We start from the raw sequence: 16,265 nt of genomic DNA, 5'->3' as shown, positions 1-16,265 counted from the left end.
TAAGATAGATACCGCCTACAGGAAAATTAAAGAGACCTTTGGAGATAAGAGAATGACTTGTATGAATATCAAGAGCTCAGATGGAAACCCAGTTCTAAGCAAAGAAGGGAAAGCAGAAAGGTGGAAGGAGTATATAGAGGGTCTATACAAGGGCGATGTACTTGAGGACAATATTATGGAAATGGAAGAGGATGTAGATGAAGATGAAATGGGAGATATGATACTGCGTGAAGAGTTTGACAGAGCACTGAAAGACCTGAGTCGAAACAAGGCCCCCGGAGTAGACAATATTCCATTGGAACTACTGACGGCCGTGGGAGAGCCAGTCCTGACAAAACTCTACCATCTGGTGAGCAAGATGTATGAAACAGGCGAAATACCCTCAGACTTCAAGAAGAATATAATAATTCCAATCCCAAAGAAAGCAGGTGTTGACAGATGTGAAAATTACCGAACTATCAGCTTAATAAGTCACAGCTGCAAAATACTAACACGAATTCTTTACAGACGAATGGAAAAACTAGTAGAAGCCAACCTCGGGGAAGATCAGTTTGGATTCCGTAGAAACACTGGAACACGTGAGGCAATACTGACCTTACGACTTATCTTAGAAGAAAGATTAAGGAAAGGCAAACCTACGTTTCTAGCATTTGTAGACTTAGAGAAAGCTTTTGACAATGTTGACTGGAATACTCTCTTTCAAATTCTAAAGGCGGCAGGGGTAAAATACAGGGAGCGAAAGGCTATTTACAATTTGTACAGAAACCAGATGGCAGTTATAAGAGTTGAGGGACATGAAAGGGAAGCAGTGGTTGGTAAGGGACTGAGACAGGGTTGTAGCCTGTCCCCGATGTTATTCAATGTGTATATTGAGCAAGCAGTAAAGGAAACAAAAGAAAAATTTGGAGTAAGTATTAAAATCCAGAGAGAAGAAATAAAAACTTTGAGGTTCGCCAATGACATTGTAATTCTGTCAGAGACAGCAAAGGACTTGGAAGAACAGTTGAACGGAATGGACAGTGTCTTGAAAGGAGGATATAAGATGAACATAAACAAAAGCAAAACGAGGATAATGGAATGTAGTCGAATTAAGTCGGGTGATGCTGAGGGAATTAGATTAGGAAATGAGACACTTAAAGTAGTAAAGGAGTTCTGCTATTTGGGGAGCAAAATAACTGATGATCGTCGAAGTAGAGAGGATATATAATGCAGACTAGCAATGGCAAGGAAAGCGTTTCTGAAGAAGGGAAATTTGTTAACCTCGTGTATAGATTTAAGTGTCAGGAAGTCGTTTGTGAAAGTATTTGTATGGAGTGTAGCCATGTATGGAAGTGAAACATGGACAATAAATAGTTTGGATAAGAAGAGAATAGAAGCTTTCGAAATGTGGTGCTACAGAAGAATGTTGAAGTTCAGGTGGGTAGATCACGTAACTAATGAGGAGGTATTCAATAGGATTGGGGAGAAGAGAAGTTTGTGGCACAACTTGACCAGAAGAAGGGATCGGTTGGTAGGACATGTCCTGAGGCATCAAGGGATCACCAATTTAGTAATGGAGGGCAGCGTGGAGGGTAAAAATCGTAGAGGGAGACCAAGAGATGAATACACTAAGCAGATTCAGAAGGATGTAGGTTGCAGTAGGTACTGGGAGATGAAGAAGCTTGCACAGGATAGATCAGCATGGAGAGCTGCATCAAACCAGTCTCAGGACTGAAGACCACAACAACAACATTATTGGCAATGAAGCATTTAATCGGTTTGCAGAACAAGGAAGTTATTTTTGTCGGTTTGTTAAAGAGATATGGCTTTTATAAATCTTCCCCACAGAGGCAGTAAATTTATTTGAATTGTTTGCTGACTTGAAAGTGCACTTTTCCATCTTCTAGAATGTATGGCACTATGCCATAATAAAGAACCGAACATGAGGTGATGCAGCAATAGTACTCCAAGAAAAGTGGCTTTCTGAAAACCACACTGAAAAGCTTTAGCAGAATTTTATGTATCTACCTTCCATGAAACACAATCTGTTTTCATCACAAGACATGTTTCAACACTTGTTTGGTACCTCCGCTAGGCTTGATATTATTTAAGGCATGAACAACACAAATGTGTTGTTTATGTCTTAAATTTACAGAATTCTTCAGTAAATTATAGACTGACAGCACATCGTGGTTTATCATTTTAATTTCCCACAGTTTTATATTTTCTCCTGGAGTAGAGTATAAACTGCCAATTGTACAGTTTCTTAGCTTCACAAGTAACCTTGTTAATTTTTATACAGTTTGAAAAAGTCATGGAAAGCTTATTCTTCTTAGCTGTGGTGTAAACCATTTTCTTTTATTTTTACAAGAAATTTGTATTGTTTCTTACTAGCTTTTCACAGTGCTGTGTGGATATAAACTAGATTGAAAATTGTACATAATAGTATTGCGTAGTACAAATAAAAAAGAGAAATCTATGTTAAAATCACCACATAGCAAAATATTAGGGTATTTTGAGCTGTAGGGTCTAGTTTTGAGATGAGTATTGTGCCAAGGACAGCTTTCTAATGTTGCATTCCATATCTGAATAGGATATGATTAAAACAATTACCCCCAAGTACAATAACTCTGTGTGTCCCCTCTGAACAACATGCCGTACTGCTGCACATGATTGTGTGATGCCACACTATACAAGAAATTCTGAACAGAAATGTAATGAAAGGTGTATGTGCAGAGCAAACACCAAACATGGGCTTCCTTTGCCATCATAGCTGTGCACGCGCAGTAATGCCTATCTTCTGGTGCTCTCTGGTAACTGTTCAAACAAACCTATTTCTAACAGGTCTGTGTATGTCCGTCTTTTCAGAGACGATTGCGGGACTTGGCTGTTTGCTACTTATTTCTAATAGGTAGTGGGAAAATGTCATGAATAGTGGTTTGAGAAACGTTACTTTCAAAGTAAATTTCCTTTTACACAAAGTGTATAACTTTTCAGTGAGAATGTGTGATGAATTTCTTAAATCACAGACCATTTGACTCTGTCAAAACTTAACACTTGCAGGGCCAAACACTAAAAAAAATTTTGGGCCCAGAAGCCCAAACATTTATGTCGTCATTTGTGTCTGATATATCTTAAAGTATAACACACACAAAAAAGAGCAATATTATATGTGAAACCTTAGTTTTTCATGTAGATATACTGTATGTTTATTAATTTAAACCATGAACCTTTCCTGTGTGTGTGTTTGTGCTACTTGACTGTGATGTTGCTGTTGGCTGACTACATCATGTGTCCTATGCTCTGAATATCAGCTGGCAAGATAATATCATATGAGTTATGATTGGATGATAAAATTGTGTTGTAATTTCTCTTTTTTAGTGCTTCAAAAACTAACATGCTATGATTGATGGAATTCATATTTATACTTCCGTAATACATAAATATGCAGTGTTCATGTTGCTTTACATGAGAGAGCCGTCCAAAACGCTTTATTTATTTTTGCTGGGTTTCATTTCTTAAAGTGCCGGGAAGTTCCACACCAGTGTATAAAACCCACCATTTGAAGGGTTGATAAGTTTTACAGTTCTGAGGGAAAGTATACTGTCACTTAACATTGAGAAAATATATTTTTAACCAGGAAAATGTCTTTTCACTGGGAAAAAGTGTGTTTTTGAGTGTGAAAAAGTGTGTTTTAACTGGGAAATGTGGGACCATTCTCCCCCCCCCCCCCCTCCCCCCTCCCTCCTGCATATGCATCCTGATCAAGAGCGAACATTGACAGGCAAGCATTAACCTGTTTGGCAAGACTTTCGAGTTATAGTGCAAGGAGAATGGCCACTGAGTTCTATGCCTGTCTGAAGAGGAGGAGGAGGATATACTTTTTTTCCAGCAACCGGATAGCTGTGCACGCGCAGTAATGCCTATCTTCTGGTGCTCTCTGGTAACTGTTCAAACAAACCTATTTCTAACAGGTCTGTGTATGTCCGTCTTTTCAGAGACGATTGCGGGACTTGGCTGTTTGCTACTTATTTCTAATAGGTAGTGGGAAAATGTCATGAATAGTGGTTTGAGAAACGTTACTTTCAAAGTAAATTTCCTTTTACACAAAGTGTATAACTTTTCAGTGAGAATGTGTGATGAATTTCTTAAATCACAGACCATTTGACTCTGTCAAAACTTAACACTTGCAGGGCCAAACACTAAAAAAAATTTTGGGCCCAGAAGCCCAAACATTTATGTCGTCATTTGTGTCTGATATATCTTAAAGTATAACACACACAAAAAAGAGCAATATTATATGTGAAACCTTAGTTTTTCATGTAGATATACTGTATGTTTATTAATTTAAACCATGAACCTTTCCTGTGTGTGTGTTTGTGCTACTTGACTGTGATGTTGCTGTTGGCTGACTACATCATGTGTCCTATGCTCTGAATATCAGCTGGCAAGATAATATCATGTGAGTTATGATTGGATGATAAAATTGTGTTGTAATTTCTCTTTTTTAGTGCTTCAAAAACTAACATGCTATGATTGATGGAATTCATATTTATACTTCCGTAATACATAAATATGCAGTGTTCATGTTGCTTTACATGAGAGAGCCGTCCAAAACGCTTTATTTATTTTTGCTGGGTTTCATTTCTTAAAGTGCCGGGAAGTTCCACACCAGTGTATAAAACCCACCATTTGAAGGGTTGATAAGTTTTACAGTTCTGAGGGAAAGTATACTGTCACTTAACATTGAGAAAATATATTTTTAACCAGGAAAATGTCTTTTCACTGGGAAAAAGTGTGTTTTTGAGTGTGAAAAAGTGTGTTTTAACTGGGAAATGTGGGACCATTCTCCCCCCCCCCTCCCCCCTCCCTCCTGCATATGCATCCTGATCAAGAGCGAACATTGACAGGCAAGCATTAACCTGTTTGGCAAGACTTTCGAGTTATAGTGCAAGGAGAATGGCCACTGAGTTCTATGCCTGTCTGAAGAGGAGGAGGAGGATATACTTTTTTTCCAGCAACCGGATTACTGCTGAAGCACACCTTTGCTCCTTACAAAATAAGTTGCGAGGTAATGAAGAACTGAAGTGTATTTATGAGTAAACCATCTAAAATTACATTAAAGTTGATCAGGAGGAAGTTGCACTTCAGAACTACCCTTGTTATGAACTCACAAACTTCGAATGAGCTTAGTGTGTGATGAGGACCAACCCTTCTTTGGAAGCTGGTGGGAACTCATGATAGGCTGTGCAAGCATCACTTGAGGAAGGTGTTTGGTCGCTCTCAGGTGAGTGAAGAGAGCCTAAACACCATGCTGATAGGAATAAAAGCCACAATAAACTCAAGACCCGTCACTCAAGGAGAGAGAGAGAGAGAGAGATGGCATTGACTCCAGCTCACTTCCTAGATGATGGCAAACTAATAACCATGGTATGTGGATCAGAATCAGCAACTAGAAAGCATCGTGCAAAGGAGTTCCATTGAAGGCAATAGATCACTGAGGTCATTCGGCATACCTGCTGCTGCTGCTGCTGCTAAGAAGCTACTATGAGGTGAAGGGATACTCCCAAGAAGACCAAGAGTTGGAGAAGTCTTTCTATTTCAGGAGGACAAAAACCACAGCACTTGTGTAAAAAAGCAGTAGTGGAAGAGATGCGGCATTGCCGAGATGATAAAATAAGATGACTCATTCTCCAGCAGCTGGATGGCACAAAGATCTGTGACTGGTGGAGCTGGTCCATCCCCCTCGAGATAGGATGTTGGGGAATAAGAAATTCTTTAACACCATCTGTTGGTGATATATGGAGAACTGTAGACTGTGCTGCTCTCTGCTGCGTGTGTGCATAACTGACTGAAAGTTTAATGGTTGCTTTGAATAAACCTGTGAACTGAAGTTACTGTTGAATTCCTTAAGTTGCTAGTGAGTAGCATCAGCCAGAAAAGTATGCCTGTAACCAAAGCTGTGCCAAGTACACAAAAAAGAAAAGAATCTGAGGAAACTGGTTCTAATTTTGATGTCTCTTTGAAGAGTGAGACAGCATGAATGGTGTAAAGTCTGTTTGGAGAATCCACACCAGGTCCTGTTGTAATGATGTATCCAGCGCTTGTAAGTGGAGGTGATAATACCTTGTCTAAATCTTGAGAAGGAAGTGGAATACATACAGCTTCAGATGTCTGCTGTATACGAAAAGTAGTGGAAATGACCCTAGAAGACATTGTTGTAGAGCCTGTGAACAAGGACAAAATAGTTTTCAAATTAAATGAAAACATTTTTCTTATTAATAAGAGTGATGAGATGCTACTGCTACTGGGATTGGAAATATTAGATGAGGAATCTTCTTTGTATTTAACGATCCTGTTGCTGTTGTTGAAGGGTTGAGGGGTTTCATTTGCAGTCTTTATCTGTCCCAGCAGACTGTCATTTTTAATTATTTGATGTTACAGATGAAGATCTGCTTTGTTTATGTGTTTACCTTGTTGTCACTTGTAGGAATTGTAAATATTTTATTCAAATATATATAATTTTTTAAGGCTTCTGCAATGAATTATATTGTATGAAGTATTTCCTCAAATTGCAAATGATGTGGCTACTTTCTGTCACAGAAATTTGTTCTAAGTGTATGCCTGGTCAGTCCCAGTGCTTTTGGGTGGACACATGTTAATTGCCAGGCTGTGCACCTTATCATCTAAGTTAGATGACAGCATAGCGAAGATTCCACGCACGGGGGCCCGGGTTCGATTCCCAGCTGGGGTGGGAGATTTTCTCCCCTCGGGGACTGGTAGTTTTGCTGTCCTCATCATCATTTCATCCCCATTGTTGATGCGCAAGTCGCCCAATGTAGCTGCACACTCAATAAGACTTACACTTGGCGGCTGAACTTCCCGCCTGGGAACTCCCGGCCACTGACGCCATACGATCATTTTCCATAGCAAAGATTGATCGTAAAACACATAATTGATAGTGTAGTGACTCATTTCACGTATCGTATAAGCTGTGTTTTTCAGGCTATTATATTCCCCAATATCTTGAAGAACACAATTGTTGTTTCTGTTTCTGAGGATGACATAAACAGTCCTGAAAACTACAGGGTAATATCCCTCATTCTCGTGTTGAATTTCATAGAGCTCTCTTTAAATTTGAAACTTAACAGTTATTTTAAAAATTATAATCTAATCTCTTTGGCTTTTAGGTCTGATCTACACCATTGAACCTGTAAAAAATATTGTTACATATGTTCTCAGATGTTGTGAAAGTTATTTTATTCTTTGCTTGTTCCGTATCCTAGAACTAAGTAAAATTACAATTTTGTTATGAAACCCTTATTTTTAAATTTTAACATTATGGTTCTGGGGACAATAAACTGATGTCTAACAAACTGAGTTCATAGAGGTGCAACACACTACATTTATATTCTTAACTACAAACTCTCATTTGCTTCTCTGCTTCACTAATATTTTATGCATCTTACAGCTTTATTGCTACCATATTGTAATTAATTATGGTATTAAAATATTTTCTAGGGACAATTATGGGTTTGTAACATATATGTATAAAAAGGATGCCTATGAAGCTGTTGAACATGGCAATGATGATCCACATCTTCCACAATATGACCTGTGTTTTGGAGGTCGGAGAGCGTTTTGTAAGACAAGATATGCAGATTTGGGTAAGTAGAGGGGAGGGGGGGGGGGGGGGGGGGGGAGAGAGAGAGAGAGAGAGAGAGAGAGAGAGAGAGAGAGAGAGAGAGAGAGACTGTAAAATCTCTTTTCAAAAATGCTTATTTTACATTTTATGTGTAGTGTTATGGAATTATAATAAAACATAGTATAGAAATGGAATGTAGATTTTTATGAACATATTCTTATGTAGGTGGACTAACAGCTCAACTTCTGCCATACTAGGTTCTATTCATAAATGCCATTGATTGTTGGGGGCCATGAATGCCTAATGTCTAGTTGCGTTAGACCTTAATTATTTGTCCATGAACCTTCAGGGCTGCTGTAGGATTTTTTCCTTTTAGTAGGTAGTATTACTTTGGTGTACTTTCTTCCCCTCCCCAGCTGTTCATTTTTAACATTTTCTTCATAAAACTAGGTCAGTTTAGTGCAAATCTAGATTTATTTTTAATTTACTGATACATAGTTTGTATTGTAGACACAGAGCCAGTACCACAATGGTATAAAGTTTAATTGCCAATAAACTGTCAGGATGATTAAGATGTTGAAAGGATGTTTGATAAGATAGAAGAAATTATTCACATTGTTAAAGAAGATAAAAAATTTAACTATGGTGGGGGACTTCAGTTTAATTGTTTGAAAAGGAAATGATGGAAAAATGGTAGGAGAATGTAGACTGAGAGGAAAGAATGAAAGGGAAAGCCACATGATTGAAATTTCCACAAAGCACATTTTACTCATTGCTAACACCTGTCTTTAAAATCATAAAATAAGATTGTATATGTGGAATAGACCTGGAGGCACTAGAAGGTTTCAGATAGATTATGTAATGATAAGGCACAGGTTTTGAAATGAGACAGCAAAGTGTATCCATGAGTAGGTGTGGACCCAGCCGTATTTTATTGGTTATGAACTACAGATTAAAAGTGAAGAAAATGCAGAAAGGAAGAAAATTGAGGAGATGAGACTGATAGTGGAGGGTTTCAGAGGAAGCAGGAAAGGAATACTATAGAAGATAAATAGGCAGCTTTGAGGTATTGAATAATGAAGCCATCAGAGGGTCAGGTCAAGTAGACAAATAGACTAGACCCAGTACAAGTAGAAATCCTTGAATAATACATCAACTTTTGAATTTAAAAAGAGGAAATGTATGAGTGAACCAGGCTAAAGAAAATAACTTGTCTAAAAATGAGATTGGCAAAATGGCAAAACAAGAATGGCTAGAAGAGAGATGCAGAGCTGTAGAATCATACTTGATTATGGGAAAGGGAAATGCCCCTATAGCAAAATGGGAGACCTTTGGAGAAAAGAGAAACACCTCTGTGAATTTCCAGATCTCAGATGGTTAGCTAGCACTAAAGTTTACAGGAAAAAAGGAAAATGTTAGATAGGTAGGCTACAGCAAGCATCACATTTCTAAAAAAGAGAAATTTAACATCAAATATAAATTTAATTTTCTCATAATACTTGTCTTTTACAGGAGTTAAATGTGGATAATAAAGTTCAGACAAGAGGAGCATAGAAGCTTCTAAAATATTGCGCTACAGAAGAATGCTGCAGATTAAATAGTGAAACTGGATAACTGAGGAAGAGGATCTGAATCCAATTGAGAAGTTACAACTTGATTGAAAGAAGGAATAGGTTGATAGGATATGTCCTGAAGGCATCAAGGAATTGTTAATTTCTTAATGGAGGGAAGTTGGGGGGAGGGAGGGATAGAGGGAGACAAAGGCGTGAAGTTTCAGTAGTTTTCAAATATGAAGAGGCTTGCAGGGGATAGACTGCCTGGAAAGCTACATCAAACCAGTCTTTGGACTGAAGACAACCAACAGCAATAATAATGTAGGAAAGTCTGCTCTTGTTCCAGAAGGAGAGTGGTAGGTGAAAAGTTAGTAACACTTTTTTACTATTGGGTGTTTCTATGTGACATGCATCAGTTGCAGTGTGAATCTGCAGAAACTTTAATAAGATAGACAAGCATGGAGAGCTGCATCAAACCTTTGACCAAATGCCTTAACAACAGTTTCTGAACTGAAATGCTTTTCTGACTGTTTGGTGAGAATTTAATTCTATTGAAGAAATGGCCTTGTATACTCTGTTCCAAAAATACTTTAGTATTGACACTTCGGCAGGAGAACTTGGATGTGTGAAACAGTTGCCATTTCCCATATGGAAATTAAATTTCCACAATTCACTAAGTTTTTATATCCAGTTTTCTTGAATTTTGGAGAGGTCCCAGACTTTTATTATTGTTATTTAACTACCATCTTTAATTGAAAGAAAATCAAATTAGCAAGACATTTATTGATGGAAGTGTGTAATGTCCATAGTTTGAGATTAGTTATGTATCGTCCAACCAGGGCATGTCTAGGGCACAAGACACAAGTTGGAGCGCCAATCTAAGAGGGAATAAAATCTTCTCGGTTTTCAAGCCACGTCAGTTCAAATAAAATTCTCGAGCTTTTGATGGCTAGCTCCATCATCATTGTCAGGAGTAAAACTACTGACTGCCAGGGCTGGCACTATTTCCTGCATGTTGGAGCGCCAATCTAGGAGGGAATAAAATCTTCTCGGTTTTCAAGCCGTGTCAGTTCAAATAAAATTCTCGAGCTTTTGATGGCTAGCTCCATCATCATTGTCAGGAGTAAAACTACTGACTGCCAGGGCTGGCACTATTTCCTGCTTGTATACCTATGATTATGGCCACTGGACGAATTAGAGAAGGCCAAAACAACATGTACACAGAAGAGGAGGTGAGCAGCTCATCGTGGCTCCTGCGCGCTGCGGGATCATGTGGTGTCAAGTGGTGCGAGAGGCTGGTACCACACTTGGAACTGCTGCTCCCACCTCCCTAAAGGCGCTAAGCATCTGCTGTTGCTTCCTTTCAACATCCAGAGCCCACCCCCGTGCCCTACTCAGTGTGTAGTCCTGGTCTCTCTTGAAATTGTTGCTGTTCATTGTAATCTCAGCCACCTCTTTTATAACGTAGTCCCAGTATATTGACACATGGCCAAGACTCTCGTTTTCTCAAACTGTTGTTTTGTGTCCATTTCCAAGGCAATGGTCAGCTACGGCCGACTTGCCAAACTCCATTTGTTTAATATGTCTCTTGTGCTCAATACAACACTCTGCATTTGCGCAAATTGTCTGGCCAATATAGATACTGTCACTCTCGCAAGTGACACCATACACTCTGGGCCCTCGGAAGAGCTATGTTGTCTTCAAGAGGACGCAACACATCTCATATCTTGGGGGCAGGCCGGAATACTGGTCTCAATCCATGTCTCTGTGGTACGTGTCCTAACTTGCTGCTCGTTGCCCCACAGTATGGCAGGAAAACTGCCGGCTTGGCTTCTGCCAGTTTACAAGACATGTTTGTTAGATGACACCTGAAAGTGTTTACAATGTCCGTTTTGCTGTAGCCATTCTCCCTGAACATGTGCCTTAAGTGCTGCAGTTCAGACTGTAGGTGGTCGTCGTCAGAAATAACTTTGACTGCGTATTAATGTGGTCAGGACCACTTTCTTGTGTACAGGGTGGTGAAAACTACTGGCATTCTAATATCGGATCAGTGTGCTTCAGTTTCCTGTACACTGTTTGACCAAGCCAGTCCCATGCCTTCCGCTCAACTGAAGCAGTGTACTTTCACCATGAGGATGTATCAGGAAGGTGTCATAGACATACCTAAGGAAGCAAGATGGATGCAACACTGCAGAATTCAGAGCCTGCTCCTCAAAGTGCTCCATGAAGAAATTCTCAACTGCAGGAGACAGTGGTGAGCCCATTGCTGTGCCATCCGTCATTTCATAATGTTCGTCACAGTACAAGAAGTACATTGTCATTAGAACAGGATGGAACAAATTGACAATTCCAGGTGGAAACTGTTGAGCCAAAAGATCCAGCGTGTCTTCTACTGGCACCCAAGTAAAAAGTAACCATGTCCAGAATAACCATTAAATTGTTTCGACCTATTTTCATTTTCTTGAACGTTTCAACAAATGTCTGCAAGTTTACATCATGGTGTTCAAATGACTCACTTGTGGCAAGATGTGTTGCCAGTCTGTAGGTGGGCGAGCTGATTGCACTAACAATGGGCCTAAGAGGAACATGTTCATTATGTATCTTCAGCAGTCCATAAAGCCTGGGAGGACTGTCAGTGTGAGGCACTAATTTCTTCATTACTTAATGTGGCAAACCAGTTTCCATTAATAACTGCCTTGTCTTCCTGACTATAATCTGTGTTGGATCGACTAAGCTTCCAGTACATGTCATCTTTTAATAAATGTAGCACCTTCTGGCAGTAGTCTTCAGTGTTCAGAACCACAGTGGCATTTCTTTTGTTGGCTGGCAAGACAACCAATTCCTCATTTTCTTACAATTAGCATAAGCCACATCGTTCCTCCTAGCTGATATGTGATTTCGGTGGCTTAGCTTTCGGCAGTATATGGCTGATGATTAGTCTGACATCATCATCAGCTGTGTCATGCGAGAGATGCCGCGTGCACTGCTCTATTCCACTAATAACCTCCAAAACTGACAGATGGCGCAGGACTAGTGAAAAATTAAGGCCATTACTCAGTGCTGCCACAGAGCTGTTGTCCAATTCGTGTTTGGAGAGATTAACATTTGTTCTGTGGGCCTTATCATTCTCCACGTCAGTTCCTCCAGTCAAAGATGTTGCATTGCTTAGATGTTGTTCTGCACAAACTAGAACACTATTGTGCTGCCATGGATACGTCTACCCACTCCCAGTCGAATGGTGACAAAGTTGATGACTATCAAACAGGTTTCTGGCATTAAGATGAAGCTCATATCTTGTCTGCCGTATCCTCAGTCTCACTTGGCATGACTTGTCCTCTTCAATATTCTGTCCACTGCAGCAGTTCAGATGTGGTTCTTAACTACAGCAAAGTGAGAAATTACCTCCTTGTCCTCGCAGCGTTGCAAAAGTGCTAAAGAACTGAGCAGATGTGATCTCTTTTTGTGCAGTTTTTCCTGCAGTCTCACACTGTGTGTTACGTCCTCACCATAGAGGAAAGATGTGTGTCCTTGGAGTCTTTGACGACGACTTGACTGAATAAAATCTTCTCGCATTTCAAGGCACATCAATTTGAATAAAATTCTCAAGCTCTGCCTTCATTATCAGGAGTAAAACTACTGACTGCAGGGGGTGGCACTATTTCCCACGTATATATCTACGATTACGGCTGCTGGCACCAATCAGAGAGGGCTGAAACAGCGCATGCGCGGAAAGTGAGTTGGGTAGCTCATAGCAGCTCTGGCCCACTGCAGGACTGAGTGATGTCAGGTGGCACAAGGGGCGGTGCCACATTTGAAACTGTAAGATTTCCATTGTTGTTGTTGTTGTGGTCTTCAGTCCTGAGACTGGTTTGATGCAGCTCTCCATGCTACTCTATCCTGTGCAAGCTTTTTCATCTCCCAGTACCTACTGCAACCTACATCCTTCTGAATCTGCTTAGTGTATTCATCTCTTGGTCTCCCTCTACGATTTTTACCCTCCACGCTGCCCTCCAATACTAAATTGGTGATCCCTTGATGCCTCAGAACATGTCCTACCAACCGATCCCTTCTTCTGGTCAAGTTGTGCCACAAACTTCTCTTCTCCCCAATCCTATTCAATACTTCCTCATTAGTTATGTGATCTACCCATCTAATCTTCAGCATTCTTCTGTAGCACCACATTTCGAAAGCTTCTATTCTCTTCTTGTCCAAACTATTTATCGTCCATGTTTCACTTCCATACATGGCTACACTCCATACGAATACTTTCAGAAATGACTTCCTGACACTTAAATCAATACTGGATGTTAACAAATTTCTCTTCTTCAGAAACGCTTTCCTTGCCATTGCCAGCCTACATTTTATATCCTCTCTACTTCGACCATCATCAGTTATTTTGCTCCCCAAATAGCAAAACTCCTTTACTACTTTAAGTGCCTCATTTCCTAATCTAATTCCCTCAGCATCACCCGACTTAATTAGACTACATTCCATTATCCTTGTTTTGCTTTTGTTGATGTTCATCTTATATCCTCCTTTCAAGACACTGTCCATTCCATTCAACTGCTCTTCCAAGTCCTTTGCTGTCTCTGACAGAATTACAATGTCATCGGCGAACCTCAAAGTTTTTATTTCTTCTCCATGAATTTTAATACCTACTCCGAATTTTTCTTTTGTTTCCTTTACTGCTTCCTCAATATACAGATTGAACAACATCGGGGAGAGGCTACAACCCTGTCTTACTCCCTTCCCAACCACTGCTTCCCTTTCATGTCCCTCGACTCTTATAACTGCCATCTGGTTTCTGTACAAATTGTAAATAGCCTTTCGCTCCCTGTAATTTACCCCTGCCACCTTTAGAATTTGAAAGAGAGTATTCCAGTCAACATTGTCAAAAGCTTTCTCTAAGTCTACAAATGCTAGAAACGTAGGTTTGCCTTTCCTTAATCTTTCTTCTAAGATAAGTCGTAAGGTCAGTATTGCCTCACGTGTTCCAGTGTTTCTACGGAATCCAAACTGATCTTCCCCGAGGTTGGCTTCTACTAGTTTTTCCATTCGTCTGTAAAGAATTCGTGTTAGTATTTTGCAGCTGTGACTTATTAAGCTGATAGTTCGGTAATTCTCACATCTGTCAACACCTGCTTTCTTTGGGATTGGAATTATTATATTCTTCTTGAAGTCTGAGGGTATTTCGCCTGTTTCATACATCTTGCTCACCAGATGGTAGAGTTTTGTCAGGACTGGCTCTCCCACGGCCGTCAGTAGTTCCAATGGAATATTGTCTACTCCGGGGGCCTTCTTTCGACTCAGGTCTTTCAGTGCTCTGTCAAACTCTTCGCGCAGTATTGTATCTCCCATTTCATCTTCATCTACATCCTCTTCCATTTCCATAATATTGTCCTCAAGTACATCGCCCTTGTATAGACCCTCTATATACTCCTTCCACCTTTCTGCTTTCCCTTCTTTGCTTAGAACTGGGTTTCCATCTGAGCTCTTGATATTCATACAAGTCATTCTCTTATCTCCAAAGGTCTCTTTAATTTTCCTGTAGGCGGTATCTATCTTACCCCTAGTGAGATAGGCCTCTACATCCTTACACATGTCCTCTAGCCATCCCTGCTTAGCCATTTTGCACTTCCTGTCGATCTCATTTTTGAGACGTTTGTATTCCTTTTTGCCTGTTTCACTTACTGCATTTTTATATTTTCTCCTTTCATCAATTAAATTCAATATTTCTTCTGTTACCCAAGGATTTCTACTAGCCCTCGTCTTTTTACCTACTTGATCCTCTGCTGCCTTGACTACTTCATCCCTCAAAGCTACCCATTCTTCTTCTACTGTATTTATTTCCCCCATTCCTGTCAATTGCTCCCTTATGCTCTCCCTGAATCTCTGTACAACCTCTGGTTCTTTTAATTTATCCAGGTCCCATCTCCTTAAATTCCCACCTTTTTGCAGTTTCTTCAGTTTTAATCTACAGGTCATAACCAATAGATTGTGGTCAGAGTCCACATCTGCCCCTGGAAATGTCTTACAATTTAAAACCTGATTCCTAAATCTCTGTCTTACCATTACATAATCTATCTGATACCTTTTAGTATCTCCAGGGTTCTTCCATGTATACAACCTTCTTTCATGATTCTTAAACCAAGTGTTAGTTATGATTATGTTGTGCTCTGTGCAAAATTCGACCAGGCGGCTTCCTCTTTCATTTCTGTCCCCCAATCCATATTCACCTACTATGTTTCCTTCTCTTCCTTTTCCTACACTCGAATTCCAGTCACCCATGACTATTAAATTTTCGTCTCCCTTCACAATCTGAATAATTTCTTTTATTTCATCATACATTTCTTCAATTTCTTCGTCATCTGCAGAGCTAGTTGGCATATAAACTTGTACTACTGTAGTAGGCGTGGGCTTCGTATCTATCTTGGCCACAATAATACGTTCACTATGCTGTTTGTAGTAGCTTACCCGCATTCCTATTTTCCTATTCATTATTAAACCTACTCCTGCATTACCCCTATTTGATTTTGTGTTTATAACCCTGTAGTCACCTGACCAGAAGTCTTGTTCCTCCTGCCACCGAACTTCACTAATTCCCACTATATCTAACTTTAACCTATCCATTTCCCTTTTTAAATTTTCTAACCTACCTGCCCGATTAAGGGATCTGACATTCCACGCTCCGATCCGTAGAACGCCAGTTTTCTTTCTCCTGATAACGACATCCTCTTGAGTAGTCCCCGCCCGGAGATCCGAATGGGGGACTATTTTACCTCCGGAATATTTTACCCAAGAGGACGCCATCATCATGTAATCATACAGTAAAGCTGCATGCCCTCGGGAAAAATTACGGCTGTAGTTTCCCCTTGCTTTCAGCCGCTCGCAGTACCAGCACAGCAAGGCCGTTTTGGTTATTGTTACAAGGCCAGATCACTCAATCATCCAGACTGTTGCCCTTGCAACTACTGAAAAGGCTGCTGCCCCTCTTCAGGAACCACACGTTTGTCTGGCCTCTCAACAGATACCCCTCCGTTGTGGTTGCACCTACGGTACGGCTATCTGTATCGCTGAGGCACGCAAGC

General features: G+C 40.1%; 1 protein-coding gene across 5 annotated transcripts in view; it reads left to right on the top strand.

The window, feature by feature from the left end:
* Positions 1-16,265, top strand: part of LOC126475079 (mucin-5AC) — a 133,845-nt gene that overhangs the window by 111,914 nt on the left and 5,666 nt on the right. For all 5 annotated transcript variants that reach the window (XM_050102645.1, XM_050102643.1, XM_050102644.1 and 2 more), the window contains one exon: positions 7,501-7,646. In XM_050102645.1, the coding sequence (XP_049958602.1) occupies positions 7,501-7,646 (146 nt within the window). The remainder of the gene's footprint in view (positions 1-7,500; positions 7,647-16,265) is intronic.

This window comes from Schistocerca serialis, chromosome 4 (assembly GCF_023864345.2).
Source record: "Schistocerca serialis cubense isolate TAMUIC-IGC-003099 chromosome 4, iqSchSeri2.2, whole genome shotgun sequence".
In the NCBI taxonomy this organism is placed as follows: domain Eukaryota; kingdom Metazoa; phylum Arthropoda; class Insecta; order Orthoptera; family Acrididae; genus Schistocerca; species Schistocerca serialis.
The sequence above is the reverse complement of the archived record's forward strand: the minus strand, read 5'-3'. Positions and strand labels throughout refer to the sequence as shown.